Source organism: Culex pipiens, chromosome 2 (genome assembly GCF_016801865.2).
Source record: "Culex pipiens pallens isolate TS chromosome 2, TS_CPP_V2, whole genome shotgun sequence".
Taxonomy (NCBI): domain Eukaryota; kingdom Metazoa; phylum Arthropoda; class Insecta; order Diptera; family Culicidae; genus Culex; species Culex pipiens.
In genome coordinates, this window is record NC_068938.1 from 44,524,219 (window position 1) to 44,549,392 (window position 25,174).

Genomic DNA, 25,174 nt, shown 5'->3' on the forward strand with positions numbered 1-25,174 from the left:
ATTTATAATGCAGTGCAATTCATGTATCTTTACTGTCAAGAAAAAAAAATCTTACTGCTACGATATTCTATAGAACCTCTCACTAATTTAATACTTTTGGTGTCGCTCGAATTTCTACCATAGCTCAAACATAATCTAATTGGTTAGATGACAGTACCCACGCAGACCCATTGTGGTGTGGGGTTTCTATGTGAGTGACATAGTTTTGTATGTTAATACATTCGTGCAGCAAGTTCGTGTTCAACAGCAATGTATTGCTATCACCCAGAGTGTAAAAATTTCCTGTTACACCAACCCCTCTCGCGCTACTCCCACTTGGAGGATTTACAGGGCACTCATCTAAAGTAAAAACAGTTCTCTTTCCAGACAAATACCGAAAGCCGTGAACGTGTGCTATTATCAAAACCGTATCACTTTTAAGTGCAACCCAGTCGCCACGGTGTATGGATTCCTGAACTTCATTAACGGTACAGCGTGTTGAGGTGTTCTGTATCGATGTTTCGTGAAAGCGTTTGTTCCTGTCGACGTTACAGCGAATCGGGCCGTTTTGAATCATCCACAAAAATGTTTTGATATTTATGTGGACAATTTTTCCGCTGGAATTTTTAATTTTGAACGAATGCTTGGGATTCGGGTGACGTGAGTTGGCGAGATTTAACTTTTTTGTTTGGTCTGAAAAAATGTCTTGGACGTCGTAGACTCTATCTGGATCAAACACATCTTCCAAGCGGTCATCATCTACACGTCCAGCTGGGTCCAGATTTTCCTCTCCATCGAAGTCCATGGTCGTAGCATCAACAAATTCAAAATTTGCGGCCATCGTTGATCCGTGTGTTTCCTGATGTTGGTCCTGCTGTAGCGATTCTTCTTCATTTTCTCCATCTGATTCTTCATCATCTGATTCAAAAGAACCCGCGTCGACGAATTCGTAGTGTCCAGTCTCGCTGTTCTTGTTCCTCGATGCACGTGGTCGTAGAAGTATGCTTTCTTTAAAGTCGATTTCCGCGTCATCGAGTCCAAGATGAATTAGTTCTGAGTAGGCTTGGTCTCGAGCACTTTCTATCAATTCCCGTATTTCTGAGGTAGTTGGTAGAGTACAATTGCGTTTTGGTTGATCAATCTTCTTGTCCACACGACGGAAGCTAAATCCGTGTTTCTTATCATGGCTGACGTCCGTTTTGGCCTGAATCCTGTTCAGCTTCGATTCAAATCCTTTCATTGTAAAATTTACAACGGTTGATTCAGTACTCGTGAAGGATCGCGCTGTACGAAAAAAACCCTCGCACGTTTGACTCTGCAGAAGATCAGGCAAGTATTGTAGGTCTTCCTCGCGACACAATGCAATATAATTGACCAAACTATGGGCATTTAGTTCAACACACCAATACGTATTGGTTGTTACCGTGTGCTTAAGACCGTTGAACTTCCTTACGCAGTAGTTCCTCCAGGCGCGCAACACGAACACCACGTGCCTGAAAATAAAAACAAGTGTCATATTGCAAAAACTTTAATTACATATATGAATATTCTAAGATTATTAAATTTAAAGTTCTATAATTCTACAATTCTAAGATTCCTAAAGACAAAAATTCTAGAAATGAAAAGACGAAAATTATTGAATTTAAAATATCTCAGCTAATTAATTTCTTAAAAATAAAAAAAAATCAAAATAAAAAAATATAAACTTCTATAATTCTATATATAAACATTATAAAATTACAGAATTTGATTTTTTTAGATTATGAAATCATAGAAATTTAAATCTAAATTTTAAAATTCTTTATTTATTTAATTTCTCAATTCTAAAATTGTGGAATTCTAATGATTGATTTGATTTGATGTGAAAAAAATCTGGAATTCTAATATTTAAAAAATCCTAATTAAAAAAATCTTATTTACCAGATTTTGACCACAGCTTCGGTGGGGGAGACGACATCCCTAGAGGAGTTCTTGATGAAAACCTCCATTATGTCTTTCATCATTGTAAGATATAAGACAGTCGCATCACTATCCGGAATCTCATCATGGAGGGCATCGATTACGCGTTGTTGGGCCATCTTCTCCGCCGGCTGGAACTTCATTTTATCACTTTCGTTGATGTCAGTCGCTGATAGCCCGTGTACAGTCTTATCAATTTTATCAATAAGCTGTTCGAGATGTACTCTGGATACTTTGTATTTCCCTGAAACATGAAAAGATGTTTTAGTTGAACAAAATGACTTCAATAAAGTAAAAACAAACCCAAGATAAGCTCCGCATCTTTCTTCAGTACTTTTACTCGTAGTTTATTTGATGTATGGGTCGGGTCCTGGAGGAGCACAGATTTTATGTGTGCTTTAGCACAGAAGTGTTCGCCGTAAATACTTTGAACAAGGTGGGGCATTTCCATAGCATCGAGCATTGCTCCTATCGCTCGTGGATCACCATCGGTTGATTTCCCAACTACACGTACTCCTTCTGCACTGAATTCCCTATCAAAGAAGTCCCATCGATTGCTGACATCCTGCGTGCTAAACCTGTTATCGCTGCAAAAGTACTGAACGCAGAAAGACGGTGCTGCTTCTTCGAGTGGTTGTGCCATGCACACGTAGACGTTTCGACCAACTGGGTAATTGTTGATATCTTGGATAATCTTCAGCGGGCTGGTAGCTTCAAAGATATTACACTGTGGCATGCCGTTTTCCATTATTGGTGCCACAAGTCCACAGATGCGTCTTCTGTTATGGTCATATTCGACTTGGCCATTTATTTTTGTTGCGTCTTCGCTGAGTACAACTACTTTCGGGAGGTTATTCCTATCCAAAAACTCAACCAACTCGTGGATCAGCAATTTTCCTTCTTCGAAGCTTTGAGCTTTCTTCTGCAGTGATCTCTGAATCGTTCGCTTACTGGGGCATACAGTGTTCGCTCTCTGAAAGTCCTCATACAATTCGGCGCCGCCTTGTATGTACTGGTACATGAATATATCGTGTTCCTTTTTCGAGTATCGCATTCCATGTAGATTTTTAGCTTTTTCTGATTTTGCTTGCACATTTTGTAGGAGTGTAATAAGTCGAGAAGATGAGTGGTGGCCTTGGCTTGAAGTATCAGCATTGGCCGTTTGCTGACACTTGCTCAGTTTAAATTATCCGTATCACTTGGGGTCGTGTCGTGATCTGTTATTTCGACACAATCGGCGTACTCCAGAGAATCAACCAACGTTGACTGATCGGTGGCATCTTGCTGGCTTATATTCGGTGTGACGGTGTCTGCAACGTAAAGCCGCTCAGGTGTTGAAGACTCGTTCCGTTGGGCAGACTGACCTGAAGAGGATTCGTTCGGCCGGCTGGTGCTTGGCGAATTCAGTGTTTCGATATGCAAAGTTGTTCTGCTGCGCTTGTTATCTGGTCCGTTCTCAAGTTCGCTGTTTTTCTTCATGTGCCTTTTGATGTGCGATACAAGATTGGTGATCTTCCAAGAGCCACTCCTCTCAGTGTTGCATGCACTTTGTTGACCACACAATGGACATGTGATCAGAACACGCTTGTTGTTGAGGTCGAAGCTGATTGAAGTGTGTTGCAGACTTAGCAAAAAATCCTCACTCATGTCGGATCTGTAAAATTGTAATGAAAGGGGAACATTTATGCTATTGAAAATACACTCAAACCCCGATGGTTTGACACCAACTGTTGTCAAACGAACGGGGTCACTTTTTAGTTTGACACCCCTTTTACACTGAGCTCACACACACTACCAAACGTTTGTTTTGATAGTGTGCGTGAGCGCCGTGTAAAAAGTGACAGTTCGTCACTTTTTAGTTTGACTTTGACCAACCAACGGGGTACAAACTAAAAAAGTGTCAAACGAAAAAGTGACCAACCACCGGGGGTTGAGTGTAGTAAAAAAAGTGATATAATCTACAGAATAATATAATTAAAACAACAATTCAATAATGAAGTCCGTTTTCTGATTCAAAAGCATGTTAATTGAGAAATTTAGAGTATTGTGAACATTTTAAGTACACTGAAACCCCGTTGGTTTGACACCAACTGTAGTTTTAGAAATTTTAATTATTTTAAAAAATATAAAATTTTTAGAAATTTTACAAATTTAAAAAAATAAAAATTTTAGAAATTTTAGAAATTTTAGAAAATTTTAGAAATTTTAGAAATTTTAGAACTTTTTAAAATTTTTAAAAATTTCGATTTTTTGAAAAAATCAGTATTGATTAAAAAATTCATAACTCGGTCAATGATTTTTTGCACAACCTGAATATTTCTGAAAAGTTGGCATTTTATGTCCTCTAAAACATATCAAAAAATAAAAAAAAATAAAAATAGTGTTTTTTTTGCAAATCAAGTTTTAGCGATAAAAAGTTAATTAAAAAAATCACTAAATTTTTTTTACCGTGTATCATTTTTTTTCAGTGTAGTCCGTATCCATACCTACAACTTTGCCGAAGACATCAAATCGATCAAAAAATTTCTTCAAAAGAAACAGACTTTTGAATTTTCATGCATCATTTTTGTATGGACAGCTGCCAAATTTGTATGGAAAATTATATGGACAAACTAATGATGCAAAATGGCTTCTTTGGGCATACCGAAGGCACCAAAAAAGTTTCAGCCGGATTAAAAAATACAAAGATTAAAATTGAAGAAAAAAGACCGATTTCGTAGAGAATTGCTCATTTCATTAAAAAACTGTAAATTTATATTTTTGTTGACAATCAATTATTTCATAATAAAAATAAAAATGAAACAAGAACAGTTAAAAGTACTTTTTTCCCATTAGATTTTCCCATCACAAATTCAAAATTTTCAAGATTTTATTTAAAACATTAATCTAAATCTAAATCCAAAATTATGTTATTTATACATTTTTACAGATTTTCACCAATTAAATTAGTTTAAAATAAAGGAGAGTTCTTGCAAATCAGTCAAGGGGGGAATGCAACGTAAAAGGTTGAGAACCACTGAAGTATGTAACAAAATGGGTCAATTTTACGGACATTTCAGGGCATGATTCCCCATGTTACTGAGGTCGAATCCCAAATATTGATTGATTGTTGTGACAGGACCTGGCGCTTTGACTATGAATTTAAAATGCGATTTAACCCGTAAAATCGATGCGTTATGGTTTTTGCCAGTTTTGAGCCCCTTAACGATTTTTGCATTTTTCAAAAACCTCATGAGCTCATAGTCCGTGTTCCAGGGAACAACTTTGCCGAAGAGTGCGAAAAGATAAGTCCACTATTTAAAATGTTACAGAATTTAAATATAACACCGCCGCTAAAAACATCAACTTTTTCTTCACTCTCTTCTGGCAGCACTTGCTGCTCCTGCACTCACTTTTTAGACACTTTAAAATTTTTGAAAGTATTTGCATCTTTTTTTAGTATGATTATTTTGCGTTTTAAAACATTTGTCGATTTAAATTAAGTGGTTTTAGTACATTTTGAGAGAACAATCCTAGTTTTTTTTTGCATATTTTTTACGAAATGGATAATTTGTTTTTTCTTGCGCCATTTTTTAGTTTATTTTTTTTTTCCTTAATCATCAATATCGATACAATAAACAAAAACATTTCATAAAAATTCAAAGGAAAAATCCAAATAGTACGTTTAACTAGCAACATTTTATTGCAAAAGCAAAAAAAAAAACAACTTAATGTCCTAATAAAATTTGTTTTTTATAAAGTGTAAAAATATGGTCTTCAGCCTTTTTTAATTTAGACACTCAATTTATTTATTGAATGTTTCATGAGCAGTCCATGACTACCATAACATTATTTTGAAAGGCTATCGCGGGCCGGATGAAATGGCTTCTCGGGCTGGATCCCTCTCCATGCTCTATTTTGGAGGAAAAGTGTCCACCTGGCTTATGGATTGTCGTAATAGCAGTCTTTTTCCGATTCTTACTCATTTTCATTGAGAATAGCAGGAAATTTAGTAAGTATGGAAATATTCCTTTTAAAATCTCTCTAAAATATTAACAACGGCATAACTAACCATTATTTATTTTTGAAATATGCTTTCAGAGGTACTTTGATCTCTTCTCTTTCAGTCTTAGCAAAATCTTTACGAAAAAGTAATAACACGTGTGGGCACTATTCTAAACACCTTGAGGAATTGTGTCATTATATTGTCGGGCAAGCAAAATGTATATCTCCAAACGGAATATCATCGCAATGATGGAAGTCATCATCTTCAAAGGAGAATAATGTTAAACGAGTTTTTGATCAAAGTATCGTTTCATATTAATATTTCCTTAAAACAAAAAAAAAACTGTCTCTAATAAAAACAACGCGAAATCGCTTTGTTTTCGAGAAAAAATAGAATAAGTTTCGGAGGTCGTGATGTCTGTTACGATGTATCGCAAACAAACTAGAGAACTATAGCTTGCCCAAAGCAAAAAAGCCTTCTAGCTTCGCATTTCCATGGATGGACCTCAATCTGAATTCCGCCCAAAGCCAACCACTTTCAACTTTTGGCATCATCACCCCTTGGGTGGTCCACACGCAACCCAATCCTACCCCATATCATAACAACCCGTATCGGTTACAGCGACAGCTTAAGCATAAGCATAAGCATAAGCATAGGTGCCCACCCGCAGTTGCTACTCCGTTATTGACCAGGACCTCCAGAAGTTACATCCACGAGCCGTGGAAGATAAGTGGGTGCTATCTTTCCTCGCTTCGCAACTTCTCAAAGGCCCCTATCATGCTGATCAATACCGGCGCCGGCCACGACCAGTGGTAGGGTCACGGGGAAGTGGATGGGAATGTTAGTCCGATACTTGAGTGATAGAGACCGCCCAATCGACTGCTTCTCCGACAAAGTATCACATGAGTTTTGAGGGGGTTAGTAGATGGGTATGAGGTCAGGATTCACGAGTGGCAGTGATGTGACCATGAGCATTTTGTTTATCGGTTGAAAATGTTAAATCTTAGGCAGCCGGCTGCGGAAAGATAAATAATTGATTATTTAAAAAGTTTTTTAATCGAACGCGTGCCAACCGAGCAGTAGTGCTATGGGCTGGACTTATCAGTATATTTTTACTGTTTGTACAATTTAGATAACACGAGCAAATTTCAAAAATAATAGATGAGTTAATACTAAAGCTGCCAGTTGGAATAAATTATTACGATCAACGAATATAAACGAAAAGAAAACAGGACACCACGTAACCGATTGTAATGAAATTAAAACAATAACTTAAACGAACTTAACCGGCGACCTGCCTTCCTATCAACGATGATAAAAGAAGGACTTATAAATTTAAAATATAAAAAGACTCCAAAAAATACGTTGCATAGTAACCGCGAAGTCCCGCTACTCACAATCGAATCCGAAAGATAGCTATCTAGAATTTTAAATATAGTATTAATTCGACCGCGATCCTCCAGAAATTCTTCGTCGGCGTGCCTTCCGATCAACGGTGATGTAAGAAGGGCTTTATTCATTAAAATGATTTTATACCATAAGCCTTAAAACATATTCGTCGGCGTGCCTTCCGATCATCGATGATATAGAAAGGACTTAATCCAGCAATACGACTTGCTTGTCTCGAAAAAAAAAAAAGAATTCAGATCGTTTCTATCGAAAACTAACAAAACAAAAATAAACTCATTGGCCAACGAACGCGCGAACTAAAAATAAAGAAAAAAGAAGAAGAAGAAGACCAATCACCCCATGCACACAAACAGCGACACAAAAGAGATGAAAACAACACGAATCAGAAGAAATCCAATCACCCCATGTACACAAATAGCGACACAAAAGAGATGGAAAATAACACGAAAAAACAGGACTGCGCGTCCACACAGGCACCGCACTACTGATGCCATTATTTAATTATAATGACCAATCCCATGCACTCGAACAGCGACATAAAAGAGACGGAAAATAACACGAAAAAACAGGACTGCGCGTCCACACAGGCACCGCACTACTGATGCCATTATTTAATTATAATGACCAATCACCCCATGCACTCGAACAGCGACATAAAAGAGACGGAAAATAACACGAAAAAACAGGACTGAGCGTCCACACAGGCACCGCACTACTGATGCCATTATTTAATTATAATGACCAATCACCCCATGCACTCGAACAGCGACATAAAAGAGACGGAAAATAACACGAAAAAAACAGGACTGAGCGTCCACACAGGCACCGCACTACTGATGCCATTATTTAATTATAATGACCAATCACCCCATGCACTCGAACAGCGACATAAAAGAGACGGAAAATAACACGAAAAAACAGGACTGCGCGTCCACACAGGCACCGCACTACTGATGCCATTATTTAATTATAATGACCAATCACCCCATGCACTCGAACAGCGACATAAAAGAGACGGAAAATAACACGAAAAAACAGGACTGAGCGTCCACACAGGCACCGCACTACTGATGCCATTATTTAATTATAATGACCAATCACCCCATGCACTCGAACAGCGACATAAAAGAGACGGAAAATAACACGAAAAAACAGGACTGAGCGTCCACACAGGCACCGCACTACTGATGCCATTATTTAATTATAATGACCAATCACCCCATGCACTCGAACAGCGACATAAAAGAGACGGAAAATAACACGAAAAAACAGGACTGCGCGTCCACACAGGCACCGCACTACTGATGCCATTATTTAATTATAATGACCAATCACCCCATGCACTCGAACAGCGACATAAAAGAGACGGAAAATAACACGAAAAAACAGGACTGAGCGTCCACACAGGCACCGCACTACTGATGCCATTATTTAATTATAATGACCAATCACCCCATGCACTCGAACAGCGACATAAAAGAGACGGAAAATAACACGAAAAAACAGGACTGCGCGTCCACACAGGCACCGCACTACTGATGCCATTATTTAATTATAATGACCAATCACCCCATGCACTCGAACAGCGACATAAAAGAGACGGAAAATAACACGAAAAAACAGGACTGAGCGTCCACACAGGCACCGCACTACTGATGCCATTATTTAATTATAATGACCAATCACCCCATGCACTCGAACAGCGACATAAAAGAGACGGAAAATAACACGAAAAAACAGGACTGAGCGTCCACACAGGCACCGCACTACTGATCGTATCGGTTACAGCACCAGCTTCCAGCGAAACTCTCTCTCACTTTTGGATGGCAACGCCGCTCGCAGCAGCCGGAAACGTAAACCGGAAATTGAAAACACAAACGACGCGTGCAGCCTCCGCCGCCCGAAAAACGAAAAACTGTTTATAAACTTTCCCACCCCCTCGGGCTGCTTGCGAGATTGAAAGGGGGTGGCATTTTTCCCACCTCCCCGCAAAAAAAAACGACTTTCCACGTGAGAGAAAACGAACTCGCCGGAATGAGAGTGAGCTTTTGTGTTCACGAAGTTTGGTTTGTTTTGATTCCTGCACGCCGGCAGACGGCATGGTGCCACCGGTTCCCACGTGGTCACTCGGAAAAGCTCGGAAAAACGGCATGGTCGGTCGGATTTTTGAGATGAGAAAAAAAATCACGCATGAGCTTTCCAAGCGCTCGTTGGAGAGTAAGTTGATCTTGCCATGCTGGCTGACGACTCAGTCCTCTGTTGACTCGCGAGCTGTTCGGAAGTGTTCCGATCTGACCTCCAGTGGTCCCCGCCCGTAAAAGGCCAGAATCTGGTCCAGTTGGGGCAAGTGCAGGCCAGTCTTACCTGGCAGTGTGAGTGTTTGTGGCGCTGAAGAGGCCGTGTAATTTGGGGTTGATTTCTTTCTGGTAGGTGAAAAATCGCGTGAATTCGGGCGGAAAATTCGCAGAAGCAAGTTCGGAAAAGTGCAAACAGCGCAGAAAATTAAAAGTGCTCAAAACAAAGACGAATTGCCCCCTCCATTTTCCGTGCGGGCAGCATAACCAACATAAACTTTCCCAAGCCAGCAAGCAGCAGTGTCGAAAGTGATTACATAAACTAGTCCCCCAGGAAGGTAGTAATCCTTTTCGGGGGGGTTTTCCCGCCAGAATGGAGGTGGTGGTGGAGGACATGGGTTCGGTCTAATCATTATGCAGAGCACAGAAAAACGGCAAAAGTCAATGTTGGTTTAGAGATAGCATAAAATGATAAATTGAGATATTTGCGAGCGCATCGGTCCGTGCGACGGGAGATGCTGGTGGGTCTGGATAGTGGGAGTGAGTGCACGGTTGAAAAAGTGATGAAATCTTCTTGTATTTTAGAGGTTATAATTTTCATCCAGGGAAATAATGAAGTTGTGGAGTATTTTGTAGTAGGGTGATAATTAAACAGTATTTTTGTCGATTAAGCATAATTAAGTATCTGTGTCAAATATGAGCATTCGCTGTAAAACTTTGCAGTTAGCTTAAAAAACATTTCCATACAAAAAATAACTTCGCTGATAACTTTATAGGCTAAAAAACGATCGCGATTAACTTCAATCTTGATAATCCTAAACCTAGCAGTGTCACCTTAGTTTTTTCCAAAATTTTCATTTAATCTGGTCAGCCTAATGTCTATACTCAAAATCAAATATAATGGTACCGTCATCAAGGGTGACATTGGGTCCAGGGGGTGAGATTAGGCCATACAAAAATTCAGAAATTTGTATGACCCAATCTCACCCCCCAGGCCCAATGTCACCCCTGATGACGGTATTTAATGTGTTGAAGTTATTATCCTGAATTACTAATTCCAAGTCTCTCCAAGTTTCATAAGTGGCTCCAATTTCAACTCTGAGTTCTGAAAATTTAGCGGCTTTGACTCTGAGAATGAATAAATGATATCGAAATTTACCCCAAGAGATTAAAATATGAATGTTTACTACATTACACCAACACCACATCTTGTTTTAACGATTATTTTTCGGATAATTTGTTTGAAAACAGTAATATTTGAAGATTTTTTACATCATTGTATGTTTAATGCATTAGAGGCTATAAAGTGAATAAAATAAAATTAATTGATCGCTCTACTGCATTGCCTTGGCGTTCTCGATTGCGAGATTCCTACTCGAAACTAGGTGTCGGAAGGCTTGATTGTTGAGGTAATTGGAGGCTATAGAAAGGCCGTTGCAAATATTTTTCAATGTTTATGTTCGAATTACGAAAAAAAATCACATTCGAGTTCTGCGACCCCATTTTAGTCAAATTGGCCGTCATCTTGGATGTAAAAATGGTAAGTTACTTTAGCATAGTTCAGGCCATACTTAAGTTTAACAATCTAAAATTAGACATCGAAAAAAAAAAGTTTTTTCGTGAATCGATTATCCAAAGTGATTTTTTTTTCGAGGCCTTCTTTTTATTAACATATTTTTATGTTTTTACCAAGATCTAAACGGAGCAAACGTGCTCCAGAAATTATAAATTCGTGAGTATTAAATTTGAATTTATTTTTAATTAGAGGTGGGCAAAACCGCTCTTTTTTAAGAGCCGCTCATTTTCGCTCGCTCATTTAAAAAAAAACGCATCTATTGAACGGCTCTTTCGCTCTTTTTTAAAGTTTGGATAAAAGGGTTTTTTTTTTAGAATCGTGTGATTGTATAAGATATTTCACATTGGACTTTTATAAATTATTTGATAAAACAAATTAAAACTGAAAACGAGAAGATGCCCTTGGAAACCATAGGTCTTGGTGGTCTCTTTGTCAAGATTTCTACTCGAACCTTAACATTCAAGTAATTGAATGGAATTCAAACTTAAATCTAGGATGCTGGAAAAATTGTTTTTAATTGCGTTTATTTCTGCAAGTATTGAACTAATGCTGATGTTTTATTTGAAGAAAATATTCTGTGAACTCTTTTCTACATTCTGATTTAATCGATAAAGTCTATAAACGCTAAAGTTTAATCGGACAACAGGGTTTATTTTTTTCAAATTTTTCAAATTTTTGGTAATATTTTACAAATTATGCAATTTGAAATGCTCAAATTCGTATTCTGGTAATACTTTAGTGTACAATCAATTGTACAATGACTTTTTTTCAATTTTTTTAGACAATCATTTTCTTTTGAGATAAATTTTTATTAGTATTGAAATATTTGAAATTGCATTTTCAACTCTCAAAAACAAATTGAATACTCTTTTTTTTTTTGAAATTCAATAAATTATATTTATAACATAAATCATGCCATCTTGAAACGGTTCTTTCAAAAGACCGAAGTTTAAAAGGAACCGCGGTTTTTTTTTCTGAGCCACGGTTCGTTCGCTCTTTTTAGTGAACCGGCTCTATGAGCGGCTCGCTCTTTTTTTTGCCACCTCTTTTTTTAATATTAATTACTAAAGGCAAAAAAACGAGCATTCGTGGATTTTTGTTGATGAAAACGTTAGTAACACAATTCACAATAAACATTTTAAATGGGCCGAAAATGTTAAACAAAGCACGTTTCAAGTGTAAATTATGAACATTCTTTTTTTTTCAAATATTCTTTGAAGTTTATGTCCCTCGACTCTGATCAATGTCGAGGGGGGGGTAAAAAATGGAAATTACAGGCCACGGTATCAACATTTGAATGAAAAAAGTGTTTTAAAATGCATTACACTCAAACCCCGATGGTTTGACACCAACTGTTGTCAAACGAACGGGGTCACTTTTTAGTTTGACACCCCTTTTACACTGAGCTCACACACACTACCAAACGTTTGTTTTGATAGTGTGCGTGAGCGCCGTGTAAAAAGTGACAGTTCGTCACTTTTTAGTTTGACTTTGACCAACCAACGGGGTACAAACTAAAAAAGTGTCAAACGAAAAAGTGACCAACCACCGGGGGTTGAGTGTATACACCTGTCCAGTTGTTTTGCAATCATTAATTTCCAAAATTTCTAAGTATTGACGAATATTTTATTTTTGCGAAAAAAAAAAGAAATGATTTTGCTGTGCTGTACATTGTAATTTCTTAAAAGTTCAAAATAAGTTTAAACGAGACCAAACATGCTAAATATGATTGTCAATGCATTTTAGATTGTTCTCAGTTGATTAGACTACAATTTCCATTGAAATTTTGATGTTTTGTTGAGTGCTGTTTGGGTGACACTTATGTTTCTAAGATTTTTTAAAAAATATTTTCAGAGCCAATCTATTTTTTCTAAAATGGGCAGACTTTTTAAATTTAGACAACAGTCCAGACTCGACTCTTTAATTATTTTTTTCTTTTTTATTGCGACCTCATTTTAGTAAAATTTGAATAGTTGATTGCCTATTAAATAATAAAATGCCTTTTTCAATATTTCATCATCGCCATACTTAAGCTCGACAATCAAAAATTAGACAACGAATTTTTTTTTCGTGATTCGATTATCCGAACTTTTGATAATCCGAATTGAAATTTTTACAATGCCTTCGGATATTCGAGTCTGGAGTCCAAATTTATGCAAAGAAGTTTTCGATTGTAAATTCATCTTCACATAAGACTTGCGCATTTTTTTGGGTAAATTTGAGATTTTTCCAATATTATAAAAAGTTTGTTGTTCTTTGCGTGTAAATATTTTTTTCAGAACAGTCCTAATTATTACCTTAAATTTACCTGAAGACATGAAATCTATTAGAATTTTTTTTTCATGATACAGATTTTCAAATATTTACATACTATTTCTGTATGGACAGCCGCCGCGTTGCAGTCAAAACATTTTGAAATTTGAATAAGATTTTGGAAGGTTAAAAAAATATAGTAGAATAACACATTATTTTAGCAAAATTACTGAAAAAGAATTTTGCTAAAATAATGTGTAGAAAGGTGAAATTCAACAGAAACAGATGATATTTTTTAAATGATGTAAAACTACACTTTTTAATATAAAATCTGTTACTATTCCTAGATTTAATGTTATGTTTTTTTTTACTGTGTTGGGCTGAATAAGCAAACAAGCTAAACACGTCAAAAAACGAAATAACAAGACAAGGTTTGTCGGGTTTAACTTGTAATATGGGTAATTCTCTACCAACTCACACGAAATCGGGAAAAGTTGCCCTGACCTCTCTTCGATTTGCGTGAAACTTTGTCCTAAGGTGTAACTTTTGTCCCTGATCACGAATCCGTGGTCCGTTTTTTGATATCTCGTGACGGATGGGCGGTACGACCCCTTCCATTTTTGAACATGCGAAAAAAGAGGTGTTTTTCAATAATTTGCAGCCTGAAACGGTGATGAGATGGAAATTTGGTGTCTAAGGGACTTTTATGTAAAATTGTACGCCCGATTTGATGACGTACTCAGAATTCCGCGAAAAAACACTAAAAAAGTTTAAAAAACTCTGCCATTTTCCGTTACTCGACTGTAAAAAAATTGGAGCTTGTCATTTTATGGGAAATTTAATGTACATTTCGAATCTACATTGACCCAGAAGGGTAATTTTTTCATTTAGAACAAAATTTTTCATTTTAAAATTTCGTGTTTTTTCTAACTTTGCAGGGTTATTTTTTAGAGTGTTACAATGTTCTACAAAGTTGTAGAGCAGACAATTACAAAAAAATATTTATTATGATTTATAAACATAAGCGGTTTGCTTAAAAACATTACGAGTTATCGCGATTTTACGAAAAAAAATCTGGTTTTTCAACTTTTCCGGATTTTGTGTGAGTTGGTAGAGAATTACCCAAATTCTTTGGTCATAGAGAAGCTACACATTTTCAAATATAAAATCACTCATTCCACTATTCCTAGATTTTATGTTTTTTAGAATTGTCCAAATACATTGTTTGCTACTATTAAAAATGCAGTGGCTAGTTACATTTTCAGCGGTTTTTAGGACTTTGGGGGAAATAATAAATAATGCATAGTAATCGTATTGATTTTATTTCTGATTTTAAAGGAAAAGGTAAGAAACTTTTCAAAGAATGCTTAAAATGTAAATGCTGATATTTTTTTCATTTTTTTAAATATAAACAACAAAGTGTTCACATCAATTAAACCTTTTTCAAGTTTGATATTTAAAAATATATTTTTCATTATTTTGCTAGCGTTCTCCCACTGTTCGAAATGGTGCCAAAAGCTGCGCATGTTCCGAAAAATGTTGCCAGCCTCTTTGTGCCCGGCTCGGTGTGTGTTTTGTAGCTTCTACATGTTACGATTATACTTTTCCGTGCTGTTGGTTTTCCAGCGAGCTTTTTTTTGTGCACTTTTTATTTCATTCCCTCCCCTCTCTACCCGAAAAAAAATCTCACAAAAAAAAAGTTCTATGTTTGGACAGCCAGTGATGAAGTGGCATGGAGATTTTCAGAGCTGACGCGCGGCCAACAAGGTTTTACGTTTGAATTATGGCGAAAGAGGATCTTCCGGTGGCGGTGTGCTGCTGTTTGTTTTGCGAATGTGCTGAGTTGTGTGTGTCTGTGTGTGCGCAACATTATGGTAGAGGCAGCCTCGTAGCCTAGCATATGCAAATGGGCCCCTGAGAAGTTGTTATGCTAAACAGCTTTTACGTGTAGGTATTTTTGGTTTTTCTTTTTTTTTTGCGAGTTGCGAGTGCGACCGACGAAAGTTATTATGACTGTTGATGGGGGCCTGAGGAGCTTTTGGGGGTGGGAGTGAAAATGCTCAATGACTGTGCAGGATGAAGTCGTTAAGTGTCGCGTCCTTCTTGAGAAAGGTTTGAAGGAACTGGGCACCTGACTTGGCTGTTTCTGTGGTAATTTCCAATCTGATTTGCAATGATTTTTGATACGTGAAAAAATATGCTTAATTTGAGATAATAGTTTCGGAAATAACTGTTTAATGTAATTTTTTTTTGTCAAAATATTTTTTTGATTTTTGTTTGTTTGATGATCTGATCCCAACAAAATTTTTAATAATCTTAAAAATTCTTCAAGGTTAAAAATGTAAACATTAGTTTAATCTTAAATAACTTAAGTTTTCTTAATGCTCAATAAAAGCTAAAACATATTTTTAACTTAATTTTAGCTTTTGAATAATATTTCGTCGATAGCACTCCCATTTTCATTCAAATGTATGTATATTTATTTGAAAAACTTGGATTACTGCAACAATATTTTTAGCCCTGGTTATTATTAATTATTCGGATATATTTTGATCTGTTATTTGTTTATTTTAGACGGAAAGGTGCTTAGTTTGAACCGATAGTAAAATAAATTTATTCAAATGTTCCTTTATGTCGAAACATATTTCTTCGATTTTTTGTTTTGTTTAATGACCTGCTCCCAATACAACTTTTAAGATTCTTAAAAATTCTTCAAACATAAAGTTTAGTTTGATCTGAAAAATAACTTAAGTTTTCCTTAATGTTCAATAAAAGCTAAAACTTATTTTTGATTTTTTTGGTTTCAATTTGAATCATATTTCGTTGATAGAACTTGTATATCCACTGAAATTTATGTATAAAAAAAACAGAAGAAGCCCATCCATTGAAAATATTCTTAACGGACCTTATATAAAATATTTAAACTTATTTTAAAACAAAACCACAACAAAACAGTTTGTATAAAATGGATCAATTGAATCTACCGTTGTTTTATGATCATGAATCTCAACCAAACAGCAAAAAAAATGTAAATTGGGAAGGTGTAATTTAAGAAGGTTGAATATTACCTCTTTTATGATGTAATTTTAGCTCAATTTAGACTGAAAATGCGACATTACACCAGAATAGTGGTAAAATTACACATAAAAGATGTACCCCTTTCCAGATGTAATACTACCATGATTTTTTTTCTGTGCATCTAATTTTCAGTGAAACTTGAAAATCATTATCATGTCTTTTGAAACACGGTCATTTTTCTTCTAATGTGTTCAGACTGGTACAAATACTTTTAAAAAGTTTTTTCCTCCTTCTAATTTTTTTTTCGAAAAATCAGGGAAAAATGCAGTACGGCAAAAAGATTTTTTTCGCCAACATTTTTGTTTTCGTCAAATCTCACATTTTTTTTAAACTAATGATTGCAAAACAACTGAACTAGTGTAAAATGCATTTCAACAAACTTTTTTCATTCAAATGTTGAGACTATGGCTTGTTGTTTCATCTCTTATACATTTTTTTATTCTTTATTCTTTAAAAGCTAATGCATTTTACCGTGTCTTTTTATGAAATGTTTCTAACGTTGAGCATTAAATTTATATTTCTTGAGAAAAGTGTGAAAATTTAAATCATGTTCAGTACAAAAGTCAACAAAGCACAAAAGAACAAACTCATGCTATTTTCAGTTCGAAAAACGTTTTCAGTTTCAATTCATAGCCGGTCCTTTTTTTATATAAATGCGGCGCAGCAATTAATATTTTCGACAAGACAACAACCTCAATATTGCTTCCTCGATTTCCGACCGGAGCTATCACACCGCATCCGCTACTCTCTATGTATGTATGTTTTATGTTCCATCAGGAGCCATTAATCCTGACAGAGAGGGGGCAATGACTGTGTCTAGAAAATTGAACGGCACGAATTACTGTGCAGTAGAGTACTTTTAAAACATTTTTCGATTTTGTGATTTTTTTAACGAACATTTCTAAAAGAGTGAATTTTCGAAACCAGTTTTTTGTCTAATAATTGCCTTCCTCACCTCACTGAGGCAAGGCTATAAAATCACTCGAAAAATGAACTTCTTAAATACACCTCCTAGATATACCTTCACGTATACCTATCGACTCAGAATCAAATTCTGAACAAATGTCTGTGGGGATGTGTGTAGACATGATTTTTTTTCCACACGATTATCTCAGAACTGGCTGAACCGATTTTGGCCGGATCCGTCTTATTCTGTTCGTTTTGGGGTCCCCTAAGACCCTATCAAATTTTATTCTGTTAAGTGAAGTAGGGTACGTTATCCATTAGTGGACCCCTTTCCTATAGTGGACCCTCTAAAGGGTTTTTGATGAAAAATTCAATAAAATCACAATTTCAAGCGTGTTGTTGTCTACAAATCTTTTATTTGGCATGTTCAGGATCATTTAAATCAATGTTGACTGATATTGAATTGTCCTTTTTACCAAAATAAGTGTTTTGAGTTCGACTTCTGAAATCAGCCATGGCCACTAGCATTTTCACAACGAAACTGCATTTATATTTTATGATTTAATTAACTATCCAATCACTTTTTGACTGATTATTTAACTTCAGCAAGTCGAAATAATGTAAGTTTAAGGAACTTTACTAAAATAAAGCGAAGAACTGCTCATTTTCGAGCAAAAATTACTGGGGTCCAATATAGGACAACGAAAATCCAAACTTTTCCAAAAGTGGACCCCTGTTAATTAAACCTTCAAAAATGAAGAAAACTGTGTATTTAAGCAAAAGTTTCTCTTAAACATACAACAAATGCTTGTTGTTATCAACCTAAACGCATATTTTTTTTCAATTATGAGTATAAATATAGCTGTTTCATGTTAAAAGTACCAAAAATGCTGAAGCCGTAAAAAAAATTATAATTAATCAAAACTATAGTCAATTATACTTAACTGAAGCATCATAATTGCAGTTTGAAATGATATTTTATAATAATAAATCAATAACAAAACATTTTTTTAAATAAACATGCGTGGTTTTATCAGCAACTGTAAACAAATCTATTGTTTAGTTTCGGTCAACCATTTATGTAATTAATATGGAAAAAATGTGCATCAAAATTACTTTTTTTAAATTATTTTTATGTTTACAGTGGTTTTTGAAACGTTTTCTCTGATCTTTTTCGGAAATAAATGTGTTTAAATGTCTGTTAGGTTTTTTGTTGTTTAAAGCCAAATTTGTTAACAAAACATATTTTTTTATGACGAAAACTGAGCAAAATCCATTTTTTATTCATTATATCTATCATTAGACCTACACCATGCATCAAAACATCAAATATCGGTTAATCTTGGTATAAAAATAACAGTTTGCCTATAGTGGACCCGGGTCCACAATCGGATTATGGACCCGGGTCCACTATAGGAAAAGGGGGTCCATAACAGGCAAAAAAAACTTTTTTTTCAAATGGCTATTTTTCTGCTCAAAAACAAATAAACTGATGAAACAAATAGTCAAAATTGTTCAAAAGACTTCAGTTTTCATTGTTTTGTACAAAGGGTTATGAAAAAGTGCTTAAAATATTGAAAATTTGTGAAAAATGTGCTTCGGCTCTACTAGGGGGTCCACTAATGGTTAAAATACCCTACTTTTAAAGTTATGCCATGAAAAAGGTTTTTTAGAGATACAAAAAAGGGTGATTTTTGCATAACCTCAAAGGCCGGGTCTTTTTGCAACGCGCGAGAGTCGCGCAGCATGCGCATCGCCCGGTTGCCACATTGCTTAAGCAGTGTCTGCGTCTCTTCTGCAAAAAGTCTGTATTAATCATTTCGTCTCGACATAGATTTAAACGAACTTTTTAGTGAAATATACAACTCATAAGACATTGTTTACTAGGGGAAACAGCATGCAATTCCATCGTGCACCTAAGACTGGTTGCAACGCGGCTCTACTTTGTTCTAGCTGTTTCATTTTTCAAATAGAACTGAAACAGACCACCCGCAACGCGGAGTTGCAGTTTTATTTTTCGAGCAGTATTTTGAAACCGGAATAAAACTGCTCGACGAGTTTGTTTCAAACGTGAGACGATTTGGAACTGGAATAGAACTCAGTTTCAAAAAAAATCAGATATGTAAAGATATCCACGTATTCTTACACACACACTATGATGCTGTGTTGATAATCATACGCACACAATTAAAAGCATTTTTTTGAAACAACATTTAGATCAGCGCGTTGCGAGCACCGTGTTCTAGTTTCATTTCCGCCAGTTCTAAAAATTTAAAACTGCTCGCAATTTGAAACAATTATAAAACTTCGCGTTGCAACCAGTCTAATGTTGGCATATCAGCTCTTTTAAATTCAATTACAGCTACCTAATGAAATTTTCAACTGAAATCGAGTGACACATAATTCAGTAGGAAGTGAGCAAGATGTTTCTATCAAAAGTTTTGCAACATAAGTTATTTAAATTTCTCCTAATAAATAAAGAATTATATGAACTTTTCCGTGGAATATACTATTCACGAGACATAAAAGTTATATACACATTTTAATTCTTAAACTAATTGACCAAATTGATAAATTAATAAGTGAAAGTTAAAATGTAAACAAACAAAAAAAGGCAACTATTATGTTGAAAAGTCTGTAAAATACATGTTTCTTTATTCCTGGCACTGCTGCCCCGTAAACGTCAAACGTGCTCTCTCTCACTCCTCTCATTCTTTGTTTTTCTTTTTGGTGTGCGATTCGTCGGCTGTCGCCGGATTATGTGCTTTTTGTGTTGCGTGATTTTTTGTGTGAATCAGCTGCCTTGCAAAACCTACACGGCACGGTCGTTGCCACGCTGGACCTTGTGTCGGTGCATCGAATCGATGGTCGAGGGCGTGATCCGAACGGAACGACCACCAGGAAGTGCTGGGAACTGACCAAGGCGAGAAGGGTAAGATGACAAGAGCGGGGGAATGCCGAAGATTAAGCGGAAGGTGAAGACGATAGAGTACGCGATTCTGGAACATTTCTATGTGTAGGGGAAGATCCGGATGCTGCCAAGACTACAAAAAGCGCAAGATTGCCGAAGTTAGTCTCGAAGAGCTGCGTGCTGTCGCAGGGAGCTTAATTATTTTTTTTTCGACCAGTTTGAAGAAGCAAGAGCTTATTGGTTTAATGGTTGCGGCTTCTGTCTCATACGGGTTCGTTCAAAAATTACGTCCATAAATAGGGGGAGGGGGGGGGGGTCTGGGGTTTGTGACAGCCCATGTTAAAGGTATAGGAAAAGTGCGTGACAGGGGGGAGGGGGGGGGGGTCTGAAATCCCGAAAATCTCTGGACGTAATATTTGAACAAACCCTACGCAGAAGGATAAGGGAACAAATCCCGGTAAATTCTTTTAAAATAGCTATGAAATTGAACATGGAAAATTAACAAAAAACAAACTGAATCTGTTGGGATTCAAACTGGGACGTTAACTAGCTGGCCATCAGCAGGAATTTAACCGCAAGGTCTGTCATTCTGAAACGGGTCGTTGGACAGGCAATCAAAAGACCTTTCCAATGAGCAATTTCGAGCCAAACATTTCATTAGGGCACAAAAGCAAAAACCGCGATTCGAGAAAATCGCTTGCAAAAAATGGACAACTTGTTTCAATTCCTATTTAAAAAATAAGCTTGACTGATGGTATTTTTACTGATGATTCGATAAAACACATCATTATCCTCAACTCTGCTTTACTGCTTCTTAATTTATGTTGATTTTCACAATAAAACTCATAATTTTAAAAAATCTCGTTATTAGGCCCTTTTAGGTTTCCAACTGCTGTTCATAATGGGCCCTTTCTTAATGCAATTTCGAAAAGAACTAAAAGGGCACTAAAGCGCTGTCACCGGATTGTTGTTTTGAATGATGTTTATGGGACCTTTTGTTCAGTTAGAAATAATGAGGAATTCAGCGAACATTATGTTAATTGGTGATGTTTTGTGATCGAATGGTGAGAATAAGGCATGTGAAACATAAAAATTCTTCAAAAGTGCACTGAACAGCATCCGCGGGACCGTATTAAATATTGTGTTTCGACGAAGTTTTTTTCTGCAGAAATCCTTGGTGAAACGTAAACCAAACATTGTTTTGAAGTGAATTAGTGTTAAGAATGTATGAAAAGTTCACTTTATATCATAGAAAGTTCCTCAACTACGAAAAACTAACGCAAAATAAAAGGGCACAATTGAACTTTTTTTCTGGTTCGGAGTGAACATTGTTATGGGCCCTTTTGTGGTTTTGATTTTTTCAATAGGAAATTGTTTGTTATCAATCTGATTCTTGGAGGGCATGTAGGGAGTGTACTAATGAATGGAATAGTGGAATAATCCCGAATGTTTACCTTTTGGTTTTGTGCCCTAATGAAATGTTTGGCTCGATTTTATTTTGATGACTTGCTAACTTTATTGAAAGAAAAAATAATAATTTAGAATTTTTTATGGGCCAATGATTATTTTTTTGCTAATTGTATTTTGTAGATGTGAGGAAGGCATCAACCACCTTAAGGTGGATTAAGTAACGTTTTTTGTTTTAAAATCACTGTTCAACTCGAATGACGGTACTTTTCAGCACGCGATGAATTAGAGGGAAAACAGCGAAAACCCCCAAAAATTGAGCCCGCTGAGCTGAGGAATTGAAAATATCTCTTCCTGGTCACGATTTCGATACGGTGCCTGCCTGCAGCATAGAATAAAAGCACCAAACCACCCCCTTTCATATGATGTATGATACCGGAGCTCGCTCAAACGAACAGCACATATAAAGCTCCCCTGGTGCAGACACACAGACACTCTCTCACACACACAGCATGTGTGAACAGGGAAAGAAAGCCCCGATGAATGCTTTGTAGTCGTCGGTCGGTTTTTCCGAGCCGGAACTTTTGCGGGAAACACTTTCGAGAGGAGGTCGGAAGTTGAGAGGGCGAGAAGAAAAACAATGAATTTATTTTTCCTGTCATTCACACGGGGCGCACACCCACGGAGGTTGTTCTCGCTTTCAAGTGGGAAAATGGAAGGAAAAAGGATTGCTTCCAGCAGGGAGAGGGGAGCTGAAAAGCAGCAAAAGAAAAACGAAGAAGAGTGCTTCTACATGTGTCCAACTTGTTCAAATACCCACTGAGAAAAGGGGATATTCAAATTCAATAGCTATTGGAAAATCGGAAATGTTTGTTTTGAGCGAGTCTTCGGATAGCGGAATTGTAATGCTGTGTGAATGGAATTTCCAGCTAAAGGAGAGAACTCTTCTTTTGATCAACTGAAACCTATTCTTTACCTCGACAAGGAGGAAATGTATTGATCGTTGGAAATTGTGTCAATATGTTGCAAACCTTTATTGAGACGTTTTCTTGCACAACCTTTAATTATTTTTATGAATTTCGATTGGATATTTTTTTTTGTTTTTAATGCATTATTTTTTCACATAATGTTTTTCAGTATGTTTTACCATTAAGCGATTCTTCAAACCAGCAGGAACCGATTCAAAAGTGCTCCGATTTATCTCAAATTTGACATGGGCGATTCCTGGTCAAAATAAATTGATCAGTATTTTTTTGTTTGGTGAGTAGGGTGGTATCTAAAATAGGGTGGTCTAAATAATGTTTTTGGCGATTTTCGAAAAAAAAAACTCATTTTAAAAAATCATATCTCTGGAACGGTTGAAACAATTTTAGCTCGCCGCATTGTAAAAGAAAGTTCTTTAGTTGGACGTTCAATAAAAAATACAAAGACATTTTAGGAACATATACTGAATACACTTATAAATCGTATGAAAAAAATATTGCTGATTTGAAGGTCTCAGGATCAAAAAGACCACAGATGAAAATGACATATCCTAAAATGAAAAAACCCATTAACAGGATTCTGAGATATGATCCTTTGAATCGATTAATGAACCAAAATTAATTTTATTTTTTCAAGAAATCTAACCCCAAAATCTACACAGAAAAAAAAGTGTAAATTTACCCAGCACTGAAACCATGTTTTGCACGTAAAAATGCTCAATGTAAATTTGAAATTTAATGTAAAGGGTTGTATTGCATTTAAAGTGCCCTGATGTAATATGAGATTCAATGTAATGTGTGAATCTCATTTAAATCAAACTTTAATTTCGGGAAACATAGAAATTTGAAAATATGAAAGGCATGTAAATGTATTTCCGATGTAAAATTTTCGGAATGTAAACTCAAAAAGCGTTTAAATTTTGATTATTTTGCGAATGACAGCTGACCAAAACAAATCACTCTAATTGTTGTTATTGTTTGGCGCGGACTCAAGTGGAAATGTTTTCCTTTCAATTACTATGTAAAAGCTATACTTTTGTGGAAAAGCCTATTTAGATGTTGTTACTGGTTGTATTTCTTGCAAATATTATCGAATAACAAGGAATGTTACAGCTGCCCTTCGAAGAAGGTTCTGGAAGCAGTTTACTGTAAAGTTATACATCTGAAGGGCATGTTTAGATGCAAATTAGTAACATTTTGAACATTGACAAATAAATCGCTATAATTAAAGGTAAGTTGTCAACTAAAAGTTGATTTGTTGCATAATAATATATTGTTAAATAGCTATTCGAAGGTGTGCCAGGTTTAACGTTCAAAAGTTTTTTGCTAGCTGATATCTGTGCTGGTGTTTTCCTTGGCCAGATTTTGAATCCTTTTTCCCGCTTCCGGCGGTTCTTGCAAAATTTGCTTCGAGTTGTTGGCATTAGGATGGAGAAAGGTTCGTTTAACCGGAACCGGCGAGGTCAACTTACCACAGCACGATTTGCTGAGAGAGGGATGAGGCGGCTAATTTTCATCAAATCCTTCTCCGGGGACGTATTTGATTCGTCAGATCAACATCCATTTCCATAGTCGATGTAGAAGCGATTTACGTCAATTTCTCGAAATAAGATAGTTGCTGAATAAAAAAATTTGAGGTCAAGTTTATGCGTTAAGGAATATTTTTCTTTTTGGTTCACTTTTTACATACTTTTTAAGCTCAAAAATGCGAAAAAGAAACACAAATTAAAATATACCTAGATTGCAGAACACGGAAAACCGGCATTAGTCTTTAAAGACTTATTTTTAGCCTTTTTTGAAGTTCGGTCAGTATTGTCAGAAAAAGGCCTAAAAATTAGTCTTTTTTTGGGCCTAAATTTTAGGCTTTTTTTAGAACTTAGTGCAAAACTTAGAAAAAGACTAAATTTAAGGCTTTTCTGTACTATAAACTTTGGTTCACGATTTGACATGTCAAATCAGAAAAAGTTGATGTTGCCGGTGGTGGTTGCTGTTCGTCGGACAGGGGCAGGATTTTGGCCAGTTTGCAGGTAAGTTTTTGTGTTTTTCCTGCCGGAAGGTTCGGCCGGAGTGAGAAGGCGGCCGAACGAAATGTCTGCTGTTTACCGGGTTCCCAAATTCTGGTTCTCGGTACGGTGGAGGAAGACGGGAAGGCGTGTTTTTTTGCGGATGCAGGAGCGAAGCAACTTTTTTTTTGTGGACGGCGTGGACGTGTGGACAGAAAATGGACGTGTGGACAGAAAATCTCGGAATGAATCCGCCGGGGATTGAAATCGAAAGTGGAAGCGAAAAAGGGCAACGAAGCGGGAGTGGACAACCGACGGTGGCGGTGAAAATTATGGTGGTGGTGGTTGTGTTTGTGTTTGTGAATAAGTGGTGTGTGTGTGTGTGTGTGTGTTTATGAGCGAAATTTTGAAAATTTGCGCGTGTGCTACT

At 36.3% G+C, this 25,174-nt stretch overlaps 2 protein-coding genes across 3 annotated transcripts in view; one reads left to right on the top strand and one right to left on the bottom strand.

Moving 5' to 3' along the window:
* Positions 1 to 124: 124 nt before the first annotated feature.
* On the bottom strand, positions 125 to 24,490 carry LOC120426937 (uncharacterized). Of its 2 annotated transcripts, XM_039591757.2 has the most exons (5): positions 24,432 to 24,490; positions 24,214 to 24,359; positions 2,242 to 3,592; positions 1,900 to 2,182; positions 125 to 1,472 (listed from the first exon to the last, which is right to left on the bottom strand). In XM_039591757.2, exons 3-5 carry the CDS (start codon positions 2,990 to 2,992, stop codon positions 125 to 127), a joined length of 2,382 nt encoding a protein of 793 aa, XP_039447691.1. In that variant the 5' UTR covers positions 2,993 to 3,592; positions 24,214 to 24,359; positions 24,432 to 24,490. The 2 variants fall into 2 exon arrangements, with proteins under 2 accessions (XP_039447691.1, XP_039447692.1); XM_039591758.2 differs by lacking the exon at positions 125 to 1,472 and having other exon boundaries at positions 1,580 to 2,182.
* The window catches only part of LOC120426936 (locomotion-related protein Hikaru genki), a 46,479-nt gene continuing 30,885 nt past the window's right edge, over positions 9,581 to 25,174 (top strand). Inside the window, exon 1 of the mRNA XM_039591750.2 lies at positions 9,581 to 9,759. The gene's annotated coding sequence lies outside the window, so the exon portion shown is untranslated. The remainder of the gene's footprint in view (positions 9,760 to 25,174) is intronic.

Bases quoted from the DNA above. Each gene is read 5' to 3' on its own strand.
- LOC120426937 (XM_039591757.2), bottom strand. From the start codon at position 2,992: ATGCGATACTCGAAAAAGGAACACGATATATTCATGTACCAGTACATA. The intron at 2,183-2,241 runs GTTTGTTTTTAC...TTCATGTTTCAG, and splicing joins AGATGCGGAGCTTATCTTGG to GGAAATACAAAGTATCCAGA. The intron at 1,473-1,899 runs GTAAATAAGATT...TTTTATTTTCAG, and splicing joins GAAGCTGTGGTCAAAATCTG to GCACGTGGTGTTCGTGTTGC.